At 43.1% G+C, this 25,182-nt stretch overlaps 1 protein-coding gene and 1 long non-coding RNA gene across 5 annotated transcripts in view; one reads left to right on the forward strand and one right to left on the reverse strand.

Moving 5' to 3' along the window:
• Positions 1-25,182, reverse strand: part of ccdc120a (coiled-coil domain containing 120a) — a 62,248-nt gene that overhangs the window by 14,091 nt on the left and 22,975 nt on the right. Inside the window, exons 1-4 of one of the 4 annotated variants that reach the window (XM_047155730.2) lie at positions 20,292-20,593; positions 1,445-1,582; positions 1,283-1,349; positions 848-978 (exon numbers count right to left, since the gene is read on the reverse strand). In XM_047155730.2, the coding sequence (XP_047011686.1) occupies positions 848-978; positions 1,283-1,349; positions 1,445-1,492 (246 nt within the window). In that variant the 5' untranslated portion in view covers positions 1,493-1,582; positions 20,292-20,593. Of the gene's footprint in view, positions 1-847; positions 979-1,282; positions 1,350-1,444; positions 1,583-12,303; positions 12,434-20,277; positions 20,594-25,182 lie in introns of those variants that run through there. The other 3 variants (XM_017468762.3, XM_017468764.3, XM_017468763.3) reach the window with 3 other exon arrangements.
• Positions 12,276-13,033, forward strand: LOC128632860 (uncharacterized). The gene is made up of 2 exons (XR_008396486.1): positions 12,276-12,413; positions 12,546-13,033. It is a non-coding gene; the product is annotated as an uncharacterized LOC128632860 (long non-coding RNA).

A 25,182-nucleotide genomic window follows, 5' to 3' on the forward strand; every position in this document is an offset into this window, starting at 1 on the left:
CTCTAAGTAAAAGTAGTCTTTACATCGTAGAACTGTTAGATGATCGGACTTTAAAGGAAGCCCGTTTCCCCCAGGTACAAAATAACGTGTGACAGTAATAACGTGCAACGTTTATTTGGTTTCTTCAGTCCCGCGGTGTCCTAAAACGGGGACTGTCAGCGTGACATCACTGAAGAACCGGATCAGGTTCGAGGCAAATATTTACAGAAAAGATTCAGGGTGGGATTTACCTCCACAGACGGTTAGCTACATGAGTCCTGTAGTTCGAGTACAGAACTAAACCTAGACGGCAGACGTGTCTGAAGTACATTTCGAGTAAGTGGGAAACTGCGTACGTTTGAGCTTTCATGAATTCGCTGTTTCTTTAACACGTGATAGAAATCGTCATAAGAAAACACGACCAAATTTGAGCTTCTCGTAGGAAAAGTAATAGTCCTGTGAGTTTAAGTGTGTGTGTGTGTGTGTGTGTGTTTGGTCGCAGGACACAGACGACATTCTGTTCAGGAGTGCCACATGTGAAGCATTTGCACTTTGAGAGGAAGCACAGCGGGAATGTAGCACTTACGCCCAGTTATCCAACACCACATGGCGTTAGTGTTACTCACAGACAGCAGGCTACGGCAGAGTGCAGCAGTGGCCGATCACTCCATGGCTCAGGAGTGTGATAATGAGCTGTGTGTTAGAGCATGTGTGTGTGCGTGTGTGTGCGCGTGCATGACAGCGGCTAGTTCCACACGCCAAAGAGATGTCACGTTGACAGGAAGCAAGTGTCATACATTTATGTGAGTGTGGCTGTGTGTGTGTGTGTGTGTGTGTGTGTGTGTGTGTGTGTGAGAGAGACGCTCACCGCCTCCTGGAGACACACACGCCTGAGTTCAGCCAGGCGGGTGCTGAGTAAAGCCTGAAGGCTCCTCCGTCTCTCCTGCAGCTCCACCATTCGTTCAGCACGCTGCTTAGTGTCCGTGGAGCCCTGCAGCTCTACACACACACACACACACACACACACACACACACACACACACACACACACACACACAGAGAAAGAAAAACACATAGTCGTTTCACATCAAATAGATAAAGCCGAATGGGCATTTTCCCCAGATTCTATCCATAATGCATTCTGTCTTTGCCAAATAAATAAATAAATAAATAAATAGATAAATAAATAAATAAATAAATAAATAAATAAATGTTGTTGCCATTTTAATTCCCAATTCTGATTGGTCAGGAGGTGATTATTAACATTAGAAACCTGTTATGAACAACACATTGCTGTGCTTACCAGGCCCAGTGATTATGTGACCTCTGACCTCCATATCATGTGTCTTGCTGCTTGATTGCGACTTCACCTACACGGAGAAAGGATCGTGGATCGTCATTATGATCAGGAAAAAGTGATGGAGGATCTGCAGCTATGCCTACGTGTCTCAGACTTTTTCCTCACCGTCCAGCCGTGCTCATGCGTGCTGCAGTGTGTCGGGCTCGTGGCCATGCAGCACCTCTACAGACCGGCCTGAAGGGGGAGCCACTGTGCTGCTGGTGCTGCTGCTGGTGCTGCTTGATGCTTTCTGAACTCGATGCCCTACAACAAGCACACACACACACACACACACACACACACACACACACACACGCATCAAAGCCAAGTGAGTGAAGCAGCCATCAACAGCGAGCATAAGGGTCTGGGTTAAAAGACGGGCTTTGAAAGGAGACTGATAAGGGTACAAGTGGGCTCTGCAAACTTACACATAAGTGCGATAGCTCAGCTGCAGTGGGGGTTATAACCGCCTAACGGTTCACTGCTATCATAAAGATATACAAAGCTGGCACACCGGGACCAGGTGCAGGAGTAGGCTGGAGCTTCGACATGTATTCCTGGCTTATTGTTTTTTATTAGCAGATTAAATACAGCCTATGGGGTTTCACTGAATAGAAAACTGATCCTGCTATTTTTATATATATATATATATATATATATATATATATATATATATATATATATATATATATATATATATATATATATATATAAATAAATTACTCATCTAGGATAAATGCACAATAGTAACCCCTTGACCTCGATATCAATATGACTATGTTTTTGTTCCTCACACTCGCATAACAAAACTCCTTTACTATTAGTTTCAATGTACCGGGTGTCCCAATTTTTTTTTTTTTTTAGCAAATTGTCTTCCAAAATTTTTCATACTTAGTTTATATATATATATATATATATATATATATATATATATATATATATATATATATATATATATATATATATATATATATATTTCTTTCCAGATAGCCTTTAAGAACGCCTTTGACAAAAGAAGAACGTATCGAAATCATTCTCATGGCTGGATCGGGAAGCTGTCAGAAGGTTGTGATGGACGTCAACAGGAAACATGGCGAGCACATCACACACACACACACACACACACACACACACACACACACACACACACACACGTCACTGTCGCCAAACTTATTAACAAGTTCAGAAAGACCAGAAGTTTTGCGGACCGACCGAGAAGCGGACGTCCACCGACGTCCAGTGACGTAAGCACGACCGACGTGGTGCCGATGTACTGTACACGGTCCCCTACTGAATGGGGACATTTTGGACACCCTGTAGTTCCTGACCGATTATTAACAGCTACTGAATCTACGTGCTTTAACATCAAAAACCGAATACTACGCTGTTTCTAGGTTAACTCTCCGGACTTCGGAAACCCAGCAATGTGATTTTTACTCCGCAGCGTAAACTGTTGACTGGTGTTGATTAATACGTTGTCATTTGTATATAAAAAATGCTACTCATTGGTAAACTGCTACGGTATAACAGGAATAAAACACTTCAGGAAGTGCTGTTGTTGGAAAATAATCAACTTTGTAGCACAATTATAATATCCTGGATACATAAAATGATCATCAACACCAATCTATATCCGATTTGAAAAGCTGGCAATCGGTGAACAGATCACAAGCAGAGAAATCTGATCAAGCCGAATACAAAATGATGCCGCCGAGCGCCGAGGGTCTTATCGGTTGAAATGCTGCTTACTAAAAGGAAAATAAAAATGTGTAGTCACTTTTTTAACTCACATGGTGATGATATCATTAAAAGGTTAGTAAATCGGAGTGAAAGTTTTATACTGCGATAAGCCCATCCGGCAGTGATAAATAAGTAATAAAACACCTTGTAACTGTTCGAGCCGTAAAGATTAGACAGTCTGTGTGTGAAAGTCGTAAACCCTCCGAGTGCATCCAGTTTCCCTCTCCACCCACGGGCCTGTCCGTGAGAACTGCAGACAGGAAATTGAGCTCCAAGAGCAGGAAATGGCTTATAAAGGAGGAAGTGAGCGAGGGAAGCAAAAGAAGAAAAAATAGTTTTTAAATGGGAGGCTCAAAACTGACCAACGCAAACAATATCGAGATTGAGAGTCTAGTCACAACCATGACTACAAAGCCTTAGAGAGGGGGAAAGGAAAAAAAACAACAAGTAAAACTCGTGTTTTTTGTTGTTTGTTTTTTTTTATCCAAAAGGCCCACAGAACCACTTCCTGTAAACATCTCCTTCACCACAGGCACCGCTGAACTCTTCGTTTTTAGCTTCAGAGCCCAACGACAAACTTCTCCGTTTCTCATGGTGAACCGACACGCAGCGGTTTTTTCCCCAAACAGTTATTATGTGTGGAGCGCAGGAGAGCGCACAGCACGAACAGTCCGTCTCTAACGTGCAAACGATGAGCGTGCTCGAAAGAAATGTCGCATCCTGTCGTCAGAAGACAGAAGGCAGAGAACAGGCCGCTCGATTTTAGCTCGGAGTTCGCTAGAACGTGATGGAAATTGAAACATATCATTTCTAATAGATCGTCATGAAATGTATTTGACAACACAGCGGGACAAATTGTCCTGACTGACAACACCATAGACACATACGTGCTAATTACGCTAACTCCCTCTCTTCTAATGCTCCACGTCCTTCGATTTTGAGTCTACCTTTCTTACTAATTAATAAATTAGTTACTAAAGCAATTGTATTTTTCTAGCTATACATTTATCTTAAGTAATCCCAAAGCATTCTGGCACAGACCTAGCTAGCTAGCTAGAGCTTGGTACTTAGCAGAGCTTGTTAGCTTTGAGCTTGTTTATTAAATTTGACAGCCAGTTATTGTAATTATGGTTTTAAGCCGTTTTCTATTGCTAAATGAACTCATAGCAAATTTGCGGTCTAGTTAGATTATTAATCACCGACTATCTATAGCATTTTACAAAGAAATTCTAGAGAATTCCGGCCCAGGGCTAGCTAGCTAGATACTTAGTAGAAAGTGCTAACTAAATGAATTCTGGATGACAGAGGGGCACCCTTCCTAACACCACCATAACAGACAAACAACTGCTCCAACTGTCTTAACTGTGCCGTAGCCTCTACATAGCACCTCAAGGCCAAGAAGGGGCACAGGAGCAGAGAACGCTGCTCAAGGCCCGTCGGCTGGAAGGAACACAGGTCAATGGACTGATGAAATGGATTAATGAAATGGTGCAGGAGCACCTTAGGAACGAAAGCTGATTTGGGCCAGAGGACAACACTGGTACCCTCCGGTTTCCATCTCAGATGCCACAGCCAGATGAAAAGCCGCCTTCAATGACTTCCACCTAAGACCTGCCCCCTCCGATGGTTCAAAGGGGGATTGGCAAAGGGACTCCAAAACCAGAGGTAAACTCCACACCGGAGAACGGGGAGAACGAGCCGGATTGAAGCGCCTCGCATCCTTTAAGAAACTGCAAACCAGCTTAGCCCAAAGACGAGCCATCCACAGACGAATGGTGCACAGAGATAGCCGCCACATAATCCTTTAAGGTGGAGGCTGCCCTGCCACTGTCCAAAAGACCTTGTAGGAAACCCAAAACTAGTGAGACTGCACATCGTACAGGATCAAACCCATGAGTCTCACACCACGTACAAAAAGACTTCTATCGATAGGCATAAAGTGCTCACGTGGAAGCAGCCCTCACGTTGAGAACAGTGCGAACAACCGAAGACTCACAGTCTGCTAAGAAGGAGTTGAGGCCAGATCCATAACTGTAGGTGGGCCGGGTTCAGATGCTAAATGCGGCCATCCAGCTGAGACAATAGCTGTCTCCTGAGGTAAAGCTGCCTCGGTCTGTCCCACAGCAAGATTAGGAGCAAGGGGAACCATGGTCTGGACAGCCATTGTGGTGCAATCAGAAGCACCTTGTGTCTGCCTTGAGCAATTCTGTGCAGTGTCTCTCATAGCAGAGGAATTGGAGGAAAGGCATACAGGAGACAATCCGGCCAATCGTGTGACGGCGCGTTCTGCCCCAGAGGACTGGACGTTTCCATCTGGGCAAACCCCAACGGGTGGTGAGTTGTGTTCTCCGAAGCGAACAGATCCACTTCCACCACACCGATTTCCTGCCAAATGTCCTGAACTACATCCGGGTGGAGCCTCCACTCGCCTGGAAGAGGCCAATTTACGAACAGATCATCTGCAGCCTGATTGGCTATCCCCGGCAGATAAACAGCCTTCAGTGATGCAAACCGTAGGAGTGACCAGGTGAGGATATCGTGAGTGAACCGTAGCAAGCTCTCTGACCTCATGCCCCGTTGGTGATTCAGAATGAAATCCGTCAAAGTGTTGTCCGAGCACACAAGTACATGACGGTCTGTCAGCACCGGGAGGAAGTGTCTCAGGGCCAAAAAAAACTGCACACATCTCCAGCAGTTTGATGTGATCCATAGACCGCTCCCTTGACCGTTCGCCACAGACACATCTGTGGTTACAAACTGCTCCCCAACCCTTGAGGGATGCCCCGATTGTTACCACCTCCTGAAGAGAGGGAACAATCCCCAACGGAACACCTGCTGTTAAATAGGCCAGTGAAGTCCACCACCGTGGAGCACGGACACAACTGCGAGTCACTACAATCCACCGATGATGGAATGGGTCCAGCTAAAGGCTGTTGCTCCACACCTGCAGGGACTGCAAGTGAAGCAGCCCTAGAGGAATCACAGAGACGGCTGATGTCAACATTCCGATCAGCCTCAATAACATCCCATATTGGAGAGATGCCCCAAGACGAAACGGATATTTAGGATATCTGATAGTTAGTTGGCTGTACTGTATCATGTCTCTTTGCCAGAAAATAATCAGAATATATTAAAACTGACAAACAATGAATACAGCCCACCCAACTGCAGTTAGTTCAATTACACCATTAGGATAGAAATGGAGATATTCAACAATCAGATTTTAATCAAATTTCCATGATTGAAAACTCTGTATAATAGCACTTGAATGAATCCGCATTGTTCCCACATTGTTAACACCCAATTAGGTCTTCCCCACCTCTTAAATCTTAATAAGCGTTGGGTAAGTCACTTCAAAAATGTAATTACTCTGTCTGAAAAGTAACTGCATTACTCATGACTAATTACCGGGGGCACAGTGGCGTAGTGGTTAGCAAGTTTGCCTCGCACCTCCAGGAGCAGGTGTTCGATTCCCGCCTCCACATGGGGCTGGGAGTTTGCATGTTCTCCGCGTGCTTCGGGGGTTTCCTCCGGGTACTCCGGTTTCCTCCCCCAGTCCAAAGACATGCGTTGTAGTCTGACTGGCATTTCCGAATTGTCCATAGCGTGTGTGCGCGATTGTGCCCTGGGATGGCAACCCATCCCCCCGGTGTCCCCCGCCCCGTGCCCCGAGTTCCCTGGGATAGGCTCCAGGCTCCCCTGCAACCCTGTGTAAGATAAGCGGTATGGAAAACGGCTGGGTGGATGACAAAATCCGTATCAACCTTGACCACATGGGCGTTAGAAATGAAACCTTTTACCATGATGTTCTTGTCTACGTGCGTCAAAAAAAAATTAAGTAATTTAGCAAAACAGCCACTCGTTTTGCTTTTATACAGAACTGTTGAAAGTCTATACAGTACGTATGTATATGTATGTATGTATAGTATTTACAGCATGTATTTAATGCAAGTACATCTTAAGCAACTGTAATCACATGACTAAAAAAATAAAGAGTAATCCCTTGCTTTATTTTTTTCGGGGGGAAAAGTAATTTAATTACATTTAATAACACATGACTTAGTCATGCGTTACACCCAACACTGATCTCAATTTACGCGAATCCGTCGGGCGATACGAAAACTACGGAGTCCGTGAAGCAGAAACACTACGCTTTGCACACGGTTACACGCTCAGACTCACGCAGAGATACAGGGTCAGAGGGAGACGGCTGAAAGTGATCCACCTGATGAGCTCAACCAAAATAAACACGCCTTGGTAGAGCAAACACAGGATACGTGTCCGCCTCCGTTTGCTTAGTGTAGGATTTCAAGGAACGGAGTCCCTGCTGTTGTCTGTCTGAGTGAGACGAAGACCATTTCAAACACAAACTACAAAAAAAAAAAAAAAAAACAACAAAGACTACAAAGCAATAGAGTATACACTGAAACCGCAAACACACGAGAGACAAAGCCAGAGAACATATGCGAGTCTATGTGTGTAATGTCTCCGGGTGTGTGTGCGCGTATGAGCAAGACGGAGCAAATGTCGAGACAAATGGTCTGCGGCCCTCGGTAAGCTTGCCAGCATTCCCGGCACCTCCAGTTAGTCATGTCGGAGCCTGCGTTATTGTTTCGGAACAGATGTTGGGCCTGTCCATCCTTCATCGTTTCTCTTTCTCTCTCCGTCTTTTCCTTCTCGCACCATTTCCCCCTCATCCCTCGTTCTCCTTACCTCAGCACAATCCTGTGAAGCAGGTCTTGTCCTCTCAGACTTGTCACCTCCGTTATAGACTGAAACATAACTGCAACCCCCCCCGCACACGTCCGTGGCTGCTGCCGCCGCCTCGAGGGAGACGACTTTGCCCTCGAATCGCTCTTTCATGCAGAAGAAAAAAAAAAAAAACCAACCAACACGACGCATGAACTCAGCAAATTTCTCCTCCCTGGACTGTCTGCGACCTCTCTGATCCTGACAGGCGCTGTCGGATACCCCCACACTCACATGTATGCACACTGCAAAGTTCCCTGCCTCCTGTAATTAATCTGGCACTAACGAGGACGTGTGGACACAGCTGCTTTGCGCACACGTCTTGCGTGTAACCGCAGAACCCGGCGCTCCACGACGAAACGTGGGTGCATGGCCTAAAGAGGTCACAAGAACATTAATGACTGTTAGTGAACATACATTTGAACAGAAGAGCATCGCAAATATTTTCAGGTGTCAGTACGGTCTTCGGTGTTACCCGCCGTAACAAGATTCATCAATGGGAATAAAATACTTTGGGACATGCTGTTAGAAGAAAATAATCAACTATGGGGTGTCAAAACTAACTCCGCTCGGTGTCAGGCTATATCACACCACCCTGTCGTTGATTATTTTCCTATAACAGCGCCCCCAAGTGTTTTACTCCATGCTCGTCACCAGTCCCTCCAGGATTCCGCGATCGTAGAAACGCACGCAAAACCAAGCGCTACTCAAAAGGAGCTTGCGATTTTTCAAAATGACCGCGACGATTTTTCCGCAGATTTGGGCCGAGGCGCGTCACGTGACGTCATAACAACGACGTCGAACGCGAGTACAGTTAAAAGGTCTCGTTAACCAACAGACATCACTGCGAAAGACGATTCCGTGCAAGCGCGATTTCACCAGTTCGAGCACACTGTAAAACCGGATGAGTTCATTTAACTGATCACCTCAAAACAAAATTTTTTAAAAAGTTGATCAATCAATTTCTTTAAGCCAAATACACTTAAATATAACCAAAAAAAAAAAAATTTTAAATTACAAAATTTGACTTAAATTGTTATGTCAGGGTCAGATCGCAGGGTCAGCCATGATACGGTGTCCCCTGGAGCACAGAGAGGGATAAGGGCCTCGCTCAAGGGCCCAAAAGTGGCAGCTATAAATAATCAATCGGTTAAAAAAAATACTCGCAGTCTCTAAATCAAGAGATTTACGAGGCATGGTTTTTGTAGTTTTTGCGTTGGTTAGCTTGTTAATCAAAGGCCTGCCTCTAGTTCATAGGTGACATGTCTTTGGGAGATAAGCTGAAACAAAGCCAGGCTACTTCAAGAGGACGACAAGGGCTGGAGGTGATAACCACATACCGTTATGGTGCCACAACGTGTACGCTCTTCAGCATGAAGGTCAACGGTTGTCAAATGTGTGTGTGTGTGTGTGTGTGTGACAGAGAGAAAGACAGAGTGCCGGTATATCCTGCAGTTCTTTGGCACCTCTCCATTCTAATCAGAAAGTGTCTTCCTTTTTTTCCCCTGACCAAACACTGAGCGTCAAAATCTCACATTTATCAGATCTCTGAAAACCGAGGACCCGCTTTCCAAATAATGCCGGATAATAAAGGAAAACGCCATCCTCTGCGCTCAGGACTCTTCACCGGAAAAGGTCCCACGTGTAGCACTTTAAAAAGACTGCGAGCGGATTCTCAAAAACGTTGTAGTTAGAGCGAAGGCCGATGCAGACGCTGGATGTTCGTTTCCACACTAGCTATTATACTAGAGTAAGTTCCATATAATTACTCGTGATTACATGTCATTTTCATCGTCCGTTTTCACTTTCAGACGCTTAGGTCATGGACGAACCTCTGTAAACAGCGCAGAGGTGTTGTCATTTGATGTGGCGTCATGAAGTTGAACGAGTAGAGCAGACGGGAGAAATCTAATTACAGGTAGGAGTACCGCTCTTCCCTAAAACCTCCTCCCAATATAGACGTTTCTACTTCCCACCCACTTCCTAGTAGGAAACTTCCGTACCACATCACAGCTAGCGATCCTCTAAAAAAAAAAAAAAAAAACCATATCTTTTCAAACTGTCTCCCAAGAAACGCGGCTAAAAATGCTTGGAGGAGACCATTATTTTGTTTTATATACACACAAGGTAACATGCCCGAGATTGACTAGTGTTGCACCGATGGACAGAGGAGCACGTGCCGTGTTTAGAGATGAACATAACATAACGCTTGCAATCGGGAACAGTGTTAGCTTCCACTCATGATTAGTCACTTGAGCATTTCTGGGGTGAAGTAATCCTTTAATGGCAGGTCTTATTGAAATCGCCTTTTACACTTTCAGTCCTTTCAGGCATTCCCTGGAGGCTAGGACTGACTTTTCATTTTGTGTGTGTGTGGGGGGGAAGAAACACAATGAAAAGAAAGCACTACACCTTCATAACCCTGTGAGGGTGAAGGGTCAGGTCCTGGCTTATAGACGTCAGTCGGGTGGTGCCGTGTCGCTGCAACGCGAACGTTTCTTTTCAAGGGCTCCTAAGCTTCTGACACGATCAAGTCTGACAGCCACATTCTCACTGATTGACTGAAGCACAAGTCAAACAACCAGCGACATACAGTCTGGCTACGACTGCAGAGTATCAAACGAGGCCAAATGGGGGTTTCGAACGGGTCAAATATGACACGGATTGACCCGAACACAAAGCCACACTAAGGGAATAAAGACGGGATCCCTCACAGAGAGCACCTTCATGCGCTTTACTCTTCATTCCCATCGTTCTCTCCTTTGTTCTTTCACCCCAAAAATCTGCCCCCTCCCCCGTCAGTAAGCCAGGTGGAAGCCACATTTCCTCTGACTGGCAGGAACAGCAGCTCCAGCAGGGAGGCCAGGCCGAGAGGCTGCAGACAGCAGATGGCTAGAGCACATGTATGCGCTCCGGTCCACCCGTTAACCATCCGTCCACATTCACTCGTACCATTTTTGAAATGCTTCAGAAACGCTGCTACGTTGCTCTAAGATCTTCATAACGCTTTTTTTTTTTTTTAAACTAAATCTGCTTCAAGAGCTTTAATAAAACCACTAAACATCAACAGCACCGTAGAGAGAGTGTGTGTGGGGGACCTGTTACACAATATTCTCATTCTTTAGAGGCCACTGGTGTTTCAGGCTCTTGTTTATTTTTTCCGGCTGTGAGATTAGCTCTATCTCACACTGCCTCCTTTTCCCAAAACATCATCTCACAATTAACTCACAAACTAGCTGTAATCATTTGGAGATTTCTAATATGGCTGACAGGAAAAAAAAAAAAAAAAAAAAAAAAAAAAAAAAAAGACTCTCCCACAGAGGATACATGAAGTCAATAAAGTCAACACAGTATTCATCCAAAATGGTGTATGGAGAAGCAAGACGCAACGCTAGCACAGTACTAGCATAGTGTTCCCTTGGCCCAGTCAGCGGTATCGTGAGCAAGTTATGAATTTGATGTAAATATAGACCCGATATAATATAACCCACATAAAATAAGAGCTTACTTAATATAACATATTTTCACACGGCTAGGCAAAGAAAAACTACCGTCCTAGTAACTTTACAATTCGTAAAGCAAGCTAACCGATAACAGACCTGTTAACAGTTTTAGCTAACCAGCTAGTACAATTAGCCTTTCCGACATTGTAAGCACATCCTGCTTCTCTTTCATGCTAACTGTGCTAACCAGATACGCTAGAAGATGGCTAGACTAAAAGCTAAAAGAGCTAGCTAACAATAGTGTTAGCCTTTTTGCTATATCGTTGTTATAAGCCACGCTAAATAAGCCATTACAGACACTAAACGCTTACGGTTTGTAGGCTAGCTACGCAGCGAATGATAGCAGAGAGGCTAATGAAGAGCTACTATAAAAAGGTAAATGATATAACTTGTTCCACAACATTAACTGTACTTATGAGCAGAACAAAAGTGTTCTTTCATAGATATATTTTAAGAAATGTAAATCGTGGAAAATTGCTGCAATATAAGAAGAAAACAAACAAACAAACAAACAAACAAAAAAACTTCAGGATGTGCTATTATAGGAGAATAATAAAGGTGGTAACAGTAGACTAACGCTGCATCATCACGCCATTATTTTACTATGAAATGCAAGCCCGAAATAAAAAAAATGCTTTACGGGGATATGGAAGTAAGACTCGATGGTAAAATAAGCACATTTAGAGTGGACATGAGGTCTCTAGTGCTGTGTATCAAACAAAGGTGGGACAGGAAGTATGGCCACTGCATTTGGACAAAACCGAGTCTTACACAGGCAGCGCTGGCGCAATGCTGACCAGCTGAACAGGAACAAGCACGTCGGGTTACGATACCACTGCCAAATCCTCACCGTAGCAGTGAAGACGTCCAACTATAGGCTATTAATAGCTTAACTGAAAAGAACAAAACAGCACCACACACACACACGACAGCCTGGTGCATGGATAATAATAATAATAAGAAGAAGAAGAAGAAGAAGAAGAAGAAACGTACATATTCGTGAGTGAGCTGTTCTTCCGAAACTGGTCTCTCTGCTGCACGGTCTCCAGAGACGACACAAAGCATTCAGGAATGCCATTCATCAAGGTCAGCTACCTCCACAGGTAATAAACACGATATTTTATCAGCCTTATTGCTTTCTACTGTTTCAGCTCTCCTTTTATAAACCTTCCTAAATAAACGTTACATCTCTGTAGTCTCTGAGATAAACATGTTCCTCCTGTTTATTGCTGCAGTGTGTGACACGGACACATCTGGGGTTGTTTTGGGGTGGTTGTTCCCCCCCCCCCCCTCCCCAAGTTAGGCTCTCCGTTTAGAAGCAAAAGCATGTGGGACACCAACCATGGAAACCTCGTTGCACTTGTGAGAACCGCGGGAGGCAACACTGAGTGCTGATCTAGCATCAGTTCAGGAAGTGAGGACCCCCATGAGATCCATGACAAACACCTACAAGGGCTGGGATTTTTTTTTTTTTATTATCGAGATATTAAAAAGATACAGTGCTGGAAATCACGATCAACTTTTATTGAAGTCGTTTTTTTTTTTTTATATTATCTGGCTTTTATTTTTTATTTTTTTACACAGCTATAAGCCTAATTGGCACTTGAATCGATTGTGTTCAATCTAAAGCCTACCAACAACACAACGAAACAATGGATTGAGCTCGGTTGATGGAAAGTTCAGGAATAAAATGCTCCAGTAAATAAATATAATGGTTGACTAATGTGGCTCATATTCATTTTTTTATTTTTTTTTAAATCGCAATTTAAAAAAAAAAAAAAAAAAAAAAAAAAAAAAAGACTCGATGGAATGTTTGTTTGTTTGTTTGTTTGTTTTAACACTTTAAAAGAGAACCTGTGATTTATGAGATCATGATGAACAGATCCAAGTTTACTGGTAATAAATATAACCCCGATTCCACCTCTACACCAAAATCAAGCCTCCCTTGTTAAGCGTACAGGCTGCAGATTGGCCTAGCTTTGTTCTCTTTATCGTTCAATCTGCTTATGCAGCTCAAATCCTTGGGGCTCGTCCAAAGACAGGTGATGGTTAGGATGTATCGCCCGTATGAGGGATAAACATCAGTGCGTGCACATCTGGTAGGCACATGCTGCCTCCAATTTGCCTCTTTTGTCTCCAGGTCCGGGCTGAGCTAAAGAAAAACACCAAATACACCAACATGATACAGTTGACGACGGAACGCGGGCGTGAAAATACAAAAGCAACGCAAGTCCGTAGTCGAGATGGCTAGACGGTTTAAGCAGTGTACTTCCTGTTTAAAGGTATTGGCGTGTACACGATGTCCATGGGAAGACGTCTCACTGACGACTGTTCGATGTCCCCGCTGGAGGATTTTCGAAAATCGATCATTGATCCTGTCTTCAAAGATCTCGCCGAGCAAAACGGGAGCTGCTTTAAATCAGAGCGTGATCCGCTGCACCGCGGCAGCCTCTTTTACAGCCGAACGACGAGGATTTTACGACTGGGTTTTTTTTTTTTTTCGCTCTTTGATCTCTCTCTGCAGTGCTCGGAACATTACGGCAATGAATCCGGGCAGGTTCGTCGGGGTAAAGCCTGTAAAAAGAGAAAGTGCAACTACAGCAGCTAGTCACATGGAAACGTCGGGAGAAAGAGAAAGTCGGGATGGGATGGGCGTGGGCGCGACATGGGGAGCTGGGGTAGAGAATTGAGGATTGACAAACTGAAAGAGGGAAGAATTAAGAAGCGGGACTATGAGAATGGAGAGAGAGCGAGGATGCATGAGCAAGTTAAGATGTGTGTGAGGGAACTCTACGTGTAAAGAGATGCCCAGCAGGATTAGAACAGAAAGAATGGGTTCATTTAAAAGAAAAAACAAAACACCCAGTACTGAGCAGCTGGAATCATACAGATGCAAATCTGAACCCAATTTGAATATTTAAAGCCAGAGGGAAGGATTGTATGTGTGTGTGTGTGAGTGTGAGTGTGTGTGTGTGTGTGTGTGTGTGTGTGTGTGTGAAGCACAGAGACCAAGCAAGCAGTGTTTTATGTCCCGACTCTGATCACTGTTCCACTAGATCCACCTAATTCCTTCAAACAACCGTATCGCTTCAGAATAAACCGCCTGGTATCTTCTCATAGCAGTGATATATTTCTACAGTTTACGCCAAGGTGAGGGAGAAAAATCACAGAATTACACCTGCAGGGTTGATTCTGTCCTGAGCTGAACTTACATCAGCTGCTTTTTGAGCGCATGCAGCAGATACACCTGGTACCTGACCGAACAGAACACCCGGGCGACGTTGTCCTGTTGAAATATGTGGAAATGCTGTAGTTGGCTTTGTGTACTTGGAGCATCTTAAAGGTTGGAATCAAATTTGAACGCTTCTACGTGGCCGGGGTTCTTGGATTGAATTGATCACCCGTTTGTCCTTTCAAAGCACAAAGCTTTGTTGAAAGAGTCTAGCTGTGTGACGTAGTCCATGGTGAAAGCGGATGGCGGATACAGCCTAAGAGGGATAGACAAGGGGCCTCGATGGGAGAAAACCCTTTCACTATCATCAGGAGATTGCACAGCCGTCCACGACCAGGAATCTAGAGAGCAGAACTGGCATTGGGATGTAAGGGAGGCACGCTCTCTCTCTCTCTCTCTCCTGTCAATCACAGCAACACTGACCAATCGGGAGATGTCTGTAAGCTCACGTACGCATAACACGGTGGATAGCGCTCTCCTCCGAGCGCGTCACGCTTGCCAGTGACGTAGCATACGCACAGAGTTGAAACGACGCAGTGGCTTCACGTGTCTCAGAGGAAGCACGCGTTAGCCTTCGCCCTCCACGGTCGGTAGCTCTGGTGTGATGGGTAGAGATGGCTGCTGGATGAGAATTGGCAAATTTCCAAACTGGTAGAAAATGGAATAAAACGCCAAAACAATGAGAGGAGGACAAGCTTGTGGATCTCCAAGCACATCTTCAATTCGGTTACACTTCAGAAATGGTCACAAACAGCTTCTTTAAATATAGAACTAGATGCAGATCCCTCATAAGTCAGTCAGAGGCAATAGACATGGTGAGGAGGAAAAACAAAACACACACACACACACACACACACACACACACACACACACACACACACACACAGAGATGATATGAGGAAGAAACCTTGAGATGAACCATTAACAGTTTGCTTCTTAGGCACATGATAACAGGATGATAATGGGTGATACCTATCCCCCCCCCATCCCCCCCCCCCCCCCCAATTATATCCTGTACATAACCTTGTGACAAAGACCAGAAAATTCTCTACAGATGAGGTATAATTTTAACATCATGTAGTGTTAATCCGGGGTTAGTCTTAAAACCAGAACTTCTTGCCTGAGAGCTTGTATTATTTCATAAATAAATAATAAACAAAACACCAATTACTAATCAGTGTTGTTGCCCTGTGATAATTAGTCCTCGCACATTTTCCCTGATCGAACACACACTCGATTCAGTTTATTAGTCACTGATGTGTCGAGGGTGAAATCCACCACCCGGGCTAACGTCATGAGACAGAAAGCATTTAAAGATGTATTTACTTTCACCGTAATTATCTCCGTACTTAAACAGTTCGGTCTCCGAGTTGATGATTAGCCGATGAGTCAAATAAAGTGTTCGTGGGAGAACGTCGGCTTCCAAAACTACGACTGAGAACCGGTTGTTGCACCGCTGCAGTAAATGACATCACCGTTAGAACAGGAAGCAAACCTGACAACCAGATAGCGACACGATGACAAATGAATATGCAAACACCTACATGAGCCTGTCCTTCATATGTCCTGTCATGCACGGGCAATTGTAGGACACTTTAACATAATTAAATACGTATTATTTTACCACAGAACTAATGAATTATCGCTTTTGATCGGACAGATAGTGAGCATGGCTGGTGCGTGACGGAAAAAAAACCAAAACAAAACAAAACAAAAAAAAAACGTTGGAATGGGTCCTTCTGGGAAAAGGTGCTTATTTAGCGTTTTTGAAGGAGTCTCCGGTGTCGGATTTTTGTATAATGTATCATTTTGCGTGTGAACAGTAACATTCAAAATCATCACACAACCCCAATGTCGATCATTTTCCTCGAACAGCAAGCTCCCGAGTGTTTTATTTCGTACCTATCGTGGAGATTTTGCGATGGTGGAAATTAACGCGGGATCGAGCGAACGCCGCGACGTATTCGGAGGAACTTCTCGAAATGGAAATAGACGCGGGCGCGTCATCACGACGCGCGTTCGGCCAAAGCCTTCTTGGATTCGCGTGCGTCGAACACGAGGACAGCTAAAAGGCCTCGTTTACCAACAATTCCGCCAATTCGAGTAGTTTTCCACAATAAAAAGCACAAAAAAAAAAAAAAAAAAAACACTCATAAATTGTGATAAAAATCGAGTACGGCCGCAACGATCCCCCCCAAAAAATAAAATAAATAAATTCTGTACGGACTGACTTCTCTAGTATGTCAAGAGTGACCTGCAAAGTGAACTAAATGAAAGCATCATATAGTTCTGATATGTTACAGTGTGTCCAAAGAGCAACAGGTTTCAGTTGATCGTGTCCTCCCATGCGGAAATTTCCCCTTCGGTTAAGAACGCCCCGTATATTTGCGATGGTCATGTACGACCGCGGCACAGAGGACACGCATCAAGCATCAACTCTGACTGCACAACATCCTATCGATCGGTCTGCACAGCAAACAAATCAATAGGGTATAAACTGCGACAAACTGATAGCTGATTACAAAACCGTCGCTTAGCGTCTCAGCAGAGCCAGTAAGGACGTAAAGTCACGAGATCGCGCTGTATCTCCGAACGCTCTTATAGAAGTGATGGGCCAGCTGTTACACTGCTCGTATGGAACTCCATTAAGCCATTTAGCCGTCTTAGGAGAACGCATACTTGCTTAATACCAGCCCGATCGGAATGTTAGCTATGTTTGCAACACCGCAGCTGATTATGACGAGAATGAGATCAATGTCCATTTGGCTTTAGTATGTATGATATATTTCATACTATATGCACCGCTTGCGTTAGATTGAAGGTGGTCCAGGAGCACCGGGAAACGGCGACGATCTTGGGTTACGATGCTGCTGTTTAAAAAAAAAAACTAAAGTTCCATCTCGTCTCCATCAAAGATGCCAACGGAGGACGTTTCAAACCGGTTGGAAATAAAAAGGGACACGTGCACAGACGCAGTGCTGATAACGCATCCGTTAACCCGGTAACAAGATAAAGCCGCGTCACGTTCCTTTTCACAAAAGTGTGTTTGAGCTGCACTTGGCTACGTGCCACGATTAAACCAAAAAAAAAAAAGAGGCAGGTTTCTAGGTAGCCCTCCAAACACTTCAGTAATCTCCTTCCTACTAGGCAACACTGCACTCCTGAAAGACCGGACTGTCCGAGTAAATGCCCCAGGAAGCCTAAACAAAGAGTCATAATTTTCCTTAACTGCGATTCAGTGTTGTGTTTTTTCCCCCCGAACGCTATAAACCGAGTTAAATGCAAGTCCTTGTAATGAAAGGTCAGCTCTTTTTTGCACAGCACGAAGAACAAAATCCTACAGCTAAAATACAACGCCATAAAGAATAACATCAAAACAAAATAGCCCTCTATATATTATATATTTTCACACTATCTGGTGTCACCAGGAAGAGGACGAGTTCCCTTTTGCGCCTGGATCCTCTTAAGGTTTCTTCCTCATGTCATTAAAGGGAGTTTTCCCCTCCTCTCTGGCTTGTTCAATAGCGATCTGCACATGAATCTACATCTGTAAATCTGCTCTGTGACAACGTCTACTGTTAAAAGTGCTTTACAAATAAAACGGAATTGAATTTCTTCTTCGTATAGCCAAGGAGAAGTTTATCAGGTGTTAGATAACCACATGCAGATGACGATCTGGAAACCAGACGCTCATGTTTGGGAACGCTAAAGAATGATTCAGCGTGTTCTTGCCGAGTAAGCAAACCAAGCCGTGCTTTGTGTGAAAATCAGCGCTCCTAATACTAAGAGCAAGCGACACGATCCGCTCAAATGAGTCAGGGTGGAAACGTGTTGGAGCTATGTCTCCAAACCTCTTGCTACATCCTCATCGATGGATACTAGTACAGGCACATCCGTGCTGCTTGAAGCCCGGTTTAAACCGTAAAAGCTTTACCGCCGCAGACAAAAAAAAAAAAACGCACGTTGGAAAAGGATCCTTTGGTCGAGGGTTGAGATCTGTAGTCTCAGAACGCATAAAGACAAAGACGGTTGACGACAAAGTTCTGGGAATGTCGGGGTTTTTTTTTTTTTATTTATTCAAATCTCCCACCAATAGGAGGGCAGAATAGGATGATGCAAAGCTCAGAGGAATCTGCATCATATGACCGGACATGGTATCGCAGGGCTCGTTAGCGAATTCGGCCAAGATTTTCTTGGGATAATCTTGTACAGTGTGATAATCTTTTAAACACACAAACCGGCTTTAATGGGTTAAAGTCCCCGCCGAGAGCCTTGAAACGCACAGGGTTGTTGATGTAATTTCTACTGAAACAGGGAGACCGGGCGGGACATATCGAGTGGCTCATCCCCCTTTATAAACACCCGATAGTGTTTAGCTTAACTCACAGCCCGGGCTAAGCTAAGCCGTACTTGACCGTTAGTATGATGGATTTTTATAATTTTGTGGGCGGGACACTTCAGATTCTAAAGCGCATTTGATTGGACAAAAAATCTGATGAGACGCTGAAGTGCAGAATGATGTCATCAAAACTGTTGATCCATATCGGTGGTACAGAGAGAGAGAGAGAGAGAGAGACTGTAAATTTTGAATGCGTATATCTTTCAAACTTTTTTTTTATTGTTATTTATTTATAGGGACTTTAAGATCAGATGCTCGACTACTCCAGCAAATTCAGAAATGTAAATGATTTGATGAAACGCTGCCATAACGTCTAGCCTCCTTGCGTCAGACGAGCCTTCCTCCATAACCTAGCCTCGACCAAAACACCTGATAAATTACTCAACGACACCCCCGTCAGGGTCTCCGGCCCCTCAGGGCCGGAAACAGATCGGACCGTTATCCTAAAGGAGGAGGAGGACGACTTTGTGCAGATGTATCGGCAGCTTTGTGGCCAAAACAAACAGATCTCAGCGTCATAAATGTGCTGTACTGTACATTAGGATCTGTGAATCCAGATCAAGGTCAGAGTCTAGCTGTACCGACGGCTGTTCACATCACTTCGGTGATAAGAAGGGAAAAAGTCGTGTTGGTTGATGGGAGAACTTCCTGTGTAGATTTAAACACAAAAGCAATGGCTTAAAGAAGCAAACCGTTCCTGCAGAAGCGTTATTGTGACAGAAACGATGACATTTTCAAATAAACCGTGCCAACACTTATACATTAGTGGCTGATAGAAGTTTCTGAGTAATTGTGCACTGTGAAATGAAGTGGAACTTCTGACCAGTGAGTGGGTCCGGTAGGCCCTCGATCCTGTGGCCCAATATGTAGCCTAGAGCAGTGGTTTTCAAACTGGGGGCCGCAGCCCCCAACCACACACACACACACACACACACACACACACACACAATCAACTCCTAATATAATGTAATGTAAAGATGTAATTATTAATAATAAAAAAGGGGGATATATTCAGAAGTCTGTATTTTTAATGTGTTTTAAAGACATCTTGCAAACGTAGGGCCTCAGTCAAATGTTAATGCCATTTGGGGGGGCCTTGACCTGGAAAAGTTTGTGAACCCCTGTCCTAGAGGATGCACATTTCTGAAAAGCAAGTCAAGTCTCATCTTAATCCTCTGTACATTTAAAAATGCATCTCATCTCAACTCCAGATCATTATTCTGTTCATTAACCCTCACTATAATAATAAAGCACCAGGCACGTGCATCACTCTTTTCCCCTCCCAGACCACAGGGCAGTTTATTTAGTCAATGCATCTGATCAAATTCACTCTTACCTCTCTCCTCTCACCTCAGCACAACATCCAGACTCAAAGTCTTTCTGTCATGATCCTGGGGTTAAAGAGTTCAGAAAAAAGCTGCGCTTCAACAGGCATCAATTCCCTGTAAATCCCTCAGATCCGGCCATGCATGGGGGGGAAAAAAAACCACATTAAGAAACAACTCCTTGGTGCAGTAACGACAAGCAACCTTTATGTTAAAGCCAAACAGTAAAGTTTTCCAGATAAAAACATTGTTATTGTAGTGTGTAGAGCGCTCGTGCGGAGAAACGGCACTGAGACATTTCGCTTCACTCCTGCGCGCAGGTCGAGGGAATCCAGCGGGCGAGACCAACTGAGAAGCGCAGAGGGGGAGCACAATTCCGCGGAACTACGCTTTAAAAATACTATTTTCACACGGATAAACTAGCTTTTGCGTCGTTTCGTAAGCAGCCTTTTTTTGTTAGACAGCTTTATTATCGTGATTTTAAAACGCCATTAAAAGGTCACGTAGCTTTCATTTTGAAACTCCCCCAGATCGAGTTGGTCGCGACTGTTTTGGGAAGGTTTTTTTTTTTTTTTTTTTGTTTTGTTTTTTTAAATGTTTTTATGTACCTTATTTTCTTAAAAGTGTTCGCGCTGTACGTTTTAAAAAATATACGTTTTAATAGAACTGTTTAGGCTGGTAGTTTTCCGTTTTGGACGTTGAAATGGATTTATCATGTAAATAGTTTCCAGAAGCTTCTCTTAAGGTAAAGGTAACATTGGGAGCGCGCGCGCGCTCGTGCATTTCCCCCCCCATTTCTGCGAATTGAATAAAGTGTCATTTTAAAGTTGAGATGTTAACATTTGTTTCCACCAAAACCGCACAAAACAATATGGCAAAGAAGTGCACAATCATAGGCACCACCCCAAACTGCAAAGGAGTCACATAAGAGCCAGATATGGACAATTGTGGGCTAAAAGTGTTTGTTTGTTTGTTATCCATTTCATGTTACCTAATGTCCTGGTTAGGATTGGCAGTGCTAATGGAAACCGAGAAGGTGTTTCTCCTGCCCTGAATTACCCCCAAGGGATCACTGCACTGTACTGTAGGTTGATTTGCAAACCAATGAGCACAAGCACAGCTCCTAACAGGACACATCTATTATCATGTTAAATACTGCCATTTAAATTGCACTGCAGAACCATCTTCCTGTGTGTTCTGACTAATATATATATATATATATATATATATATATATATATATATATATATATATATATATATATATACATATACACACACACACACACACACACACACACACACACACACTTTAAGCATAAAGTAAAATAAAAGGCTCAGTCAAAAGGTTAGCACGTTTCTGAAGCCCAGAAAAGGTTTGGGCATGTGTTCATCTCATTCAACTTTAATCCACAATCAGTTTGCAGTGGGACATCTTGTTTTGCAAGCATTCATAGCCTGTGACTGTCAGTATATTGAAAAATCAAAACCGTATAATACATTAATCATGATATATATATATATATATATATATATATATATATATATATATATATATATATATAAAATCAATCACGATTAATGTATATGGTTTTGATTGAAATGGAAGGTTAAATAACGACTAAACTTTGTTGCCTTTAATCAATTATCGAGTCACGTTTCTTTCTCCCCCAGCAGTTTTACACAATATATTTATCATTACCCTAAACCACAGCACTGACATATGATGAATTGGTTAATATTGTAAGATGCACATTGCGTCACTGCTGTGCTGTTAGTCTATGAGCGAGTTGTTAATGCGTTTTATCATCTGGGATTTGCATCAGAGACAAGAACTGCAGCTTAATTCAAGCGTGTGAACATGAATGGAGGGAAGTTCAGCTGGGGAGCCAAACAGGTTGCATCTCCTGCCCTTCCTGGAATTCTCCGCGGCCTCGCGAGACTGTTCACACATTCTTTATGAGAAGAAACAGGACAGACCAAATCGGAGATAGAGAGTTAGAAACCGAGAGAAAGAGGAGTGTTCCCTGCTGTGTATGGACTCCGTCATTCACCCATCAATCACAACACACAATCAGCTATCAATTTTGCCACCTCCCACACCATGCCTCCTACCCCTGCCTCTGCTGTGCTTCAGTTATACTTATACATCAACTGAAGTGCACCACATTTTTTTTAATATGCCATTAAAATATGCTTTCTGTGTGTCTCGGTATGTGAGGGAGTTCCTGAAAAATAGGAAAAAAATGATAGATTATGAGTCACAATAAATGTAAGAAAATGCTTGGGAAAATCTTTTGTCCTTCATTTACCTTGAGATTAGTAATACAATTCAAGGAAGAACACTGTATGTGAATGCAAAAGCAGAAGAAGAAAAAAAAAAAAAAAAAAACCAAGACAGAATTTCATAATAATGGCTGGAATAATAGAACAATAAATATCAGCATATATCCTGCCGTGAGCTTGCATCCACAAGCACACATGATCGTACAGATTTATATTTTAAGAAACCGTGTTGTGTGTTGGAGTATTATTTTGTCATCATTGCTGGGTTCTCACTGTCCCGGTGTCGAGTCATGTGACAGGAAGTGTGCAGCAATTCAGACACAACGAGCCAAATTACGTCTTTCCTTACTATGAGTTCTAAAAGTGGTGTCTCTGTATTGTGCACTCCATGATTTTTTTGGGTATGACATTATGGTAGTTGAAAGGACTTTCAAATTTGTTATCGTTGCTATAGATATTATGTAGTTATTATACACTCTGAGGCAATAAAAAAAAAAAATAATAATAATTATAATCAGCCAAAGTTATTTTTTGCCACAAACCTGTTGATTTGAATTGATTTAAAGCGCAAAAGCTCAACATCTAAAGATAATCAACTTGGATCCAACTGCAATTTCCAACTGGTGCGTCTAAGAAAGGAATAAACCCTTATAGGGAGTCCTGTGATAGGAAAACATGTCCCCGGAATGTGTTACTCTGCAGCACGTTTGTGTTTTATTCCTCTTTTACCACAGCAACTTACAAACACTGACGATTTTTAGTTATTTATCTATTAAAGAAAAACATCCTGCACTTTTGATCAGTTTGTAGTTACATTTAATGTTATGTTCATAACATGTTCAATGTCCGAGAAACAAGTTAGTTCCTATCATCATTTAGTACTGCCCTTCAGAAGATATTTACATGTTTCATAGAAGACAAAATAATAAGTGTATGTCTACCCTGCAAAAAAAGTTTGAGAAACCCTGACATACTGTAGCATAAATTCAGGCAAACGTTGAGTGACGGGTTAGAAAAGGGTGAAACGAGGTGATTGGGAGAACCAAATGGAGACGTTTGGGTTATTTCCCATCTGTTTAACAAATAGTAACGTAAAACACTCCCTCCGCTTTCTCACAGGTGGTTAACATTAGCCAAGGCCACAAATGCTAGTCAGAAGGAGTGACCCTACCCCCCCTAACCAAAATATTTGACCCCCGAACCTACAAAACGAGGGTAGATTGACTTTTTTTTTTTCTCTTTCAGTAGTCTGCTACCAGAGGCACCACACCAGCCTTCGGTCTTCATGCAGCATTTTCATATTAAGTCCACATGTGAGCGTTACACGCTAGCTACTTTCATCCTTTCATCAAAAAGCTGCAAGCTAAGTGAAATGTTCACCGTTAGGGAATGTTCCTGAGCACTGGCAGGACATGAAAGAAGCTCAGTTTCCAGGACATATCTGTACTCCGGGCGCAAAAACAATGTATTATAAATTTAATACCTCAAACTACAATTATGTATAATAGACTTTCATTATTTCTATTATGTTACACAACGTGTTAGAAAGACACCGTGTTCTCACTGTCTGTTTCCCGAATCGAAGCAGATTCACATTACAATGTGTCCAATTTTTATTTATTTATTTTATTTTTTTTTTACAGCACATGACATTTTTGGGGCATAAGATAATAACCCCTTGAGAGCCAACACTAGAAAAAGAGAATGTACAAATCTCTTGAACATAGCAGGTTGGCAAACAGCTGATTCTGTCATGTTTAAACGCCGCACCTTTCATTTGCTGCCAGTTGGCCGGGAATTTTTTTTTCCTCTAATCCGTTTGGTGAAAACGTTTAGACCCCCACTCTCTCTCTCTCTCTCTCTCTCTCTCTCTCTCTCTCGCTCACTCGACACTAATCCACAGCGTGTTCAGACTCGCACGGAGGAGAACGGGAGGACTCACATATGTGGACCCAATGTAGTGATGGACACATAGTGCCCTTCGCTTATTGTACTGAATATTTAATACAACATTGCCATCTGGTCTTGCAGGGAGACGACATGCTTGTTTAATGACCTGTTAGCAGTGTTATAAGAATTCATTAATGATCCTTAGAAATAAATGTTAATGTGTGGGACACAACAGCTGAGACATGAAGCTCGCGAAGACTTCATAATGAGTAGAAAAACCTGTTGTTTTCGATAACTGTACATCTGAATAACTATGCACTACTGGCACTTTTTTTTTTTTTAATCATACATGGACCGTCTTATAATTGCAAATTGTGTCACGGTTTTGTTTTCCTGCTATTGTATAAGTACAACTTTCCTCATAATCAGCAGTGGAGTTGGGACTTCTCATGGCCATAATTAACAAAATACTACTCAAAGGTCAGAAATGTATTTTCTCTGACAAAAAAAAAACCAACATTACATGAATGTGTGACATGGTTGGCACCCTGTTGTGATTCTGAGTTCGGGTTACTGTCAATGTTCTCCCTGTGTCTGTGTGGTGTTCTCTCCAGTTTCCTCTCACCTCCCAAAAAACACTGCAGTAAGTACAGTAGATTGGCTGTGCTAAACTGCCCCTAGGTGCGAATGAGCATGGAAACGTGTATGTATATGGAGGCATCCCATGCAGTGGCATCCTGT

This window comes from Ictalurus punctatus, chromosome 5, assembly GCF_001660625.3.
Source record: "Ictalurus punctatus breed USDA103 chromosome 5, Coco_2.0, whole genome shotgun sequence".
Taxonomy (NCBI): domain Eukaryota; kingdom Metazoa; phylum Chordata; class Actinopteri; order Siluriformes; family Ictaluridae; genus Ictalurus; species Ictalurus punctatus.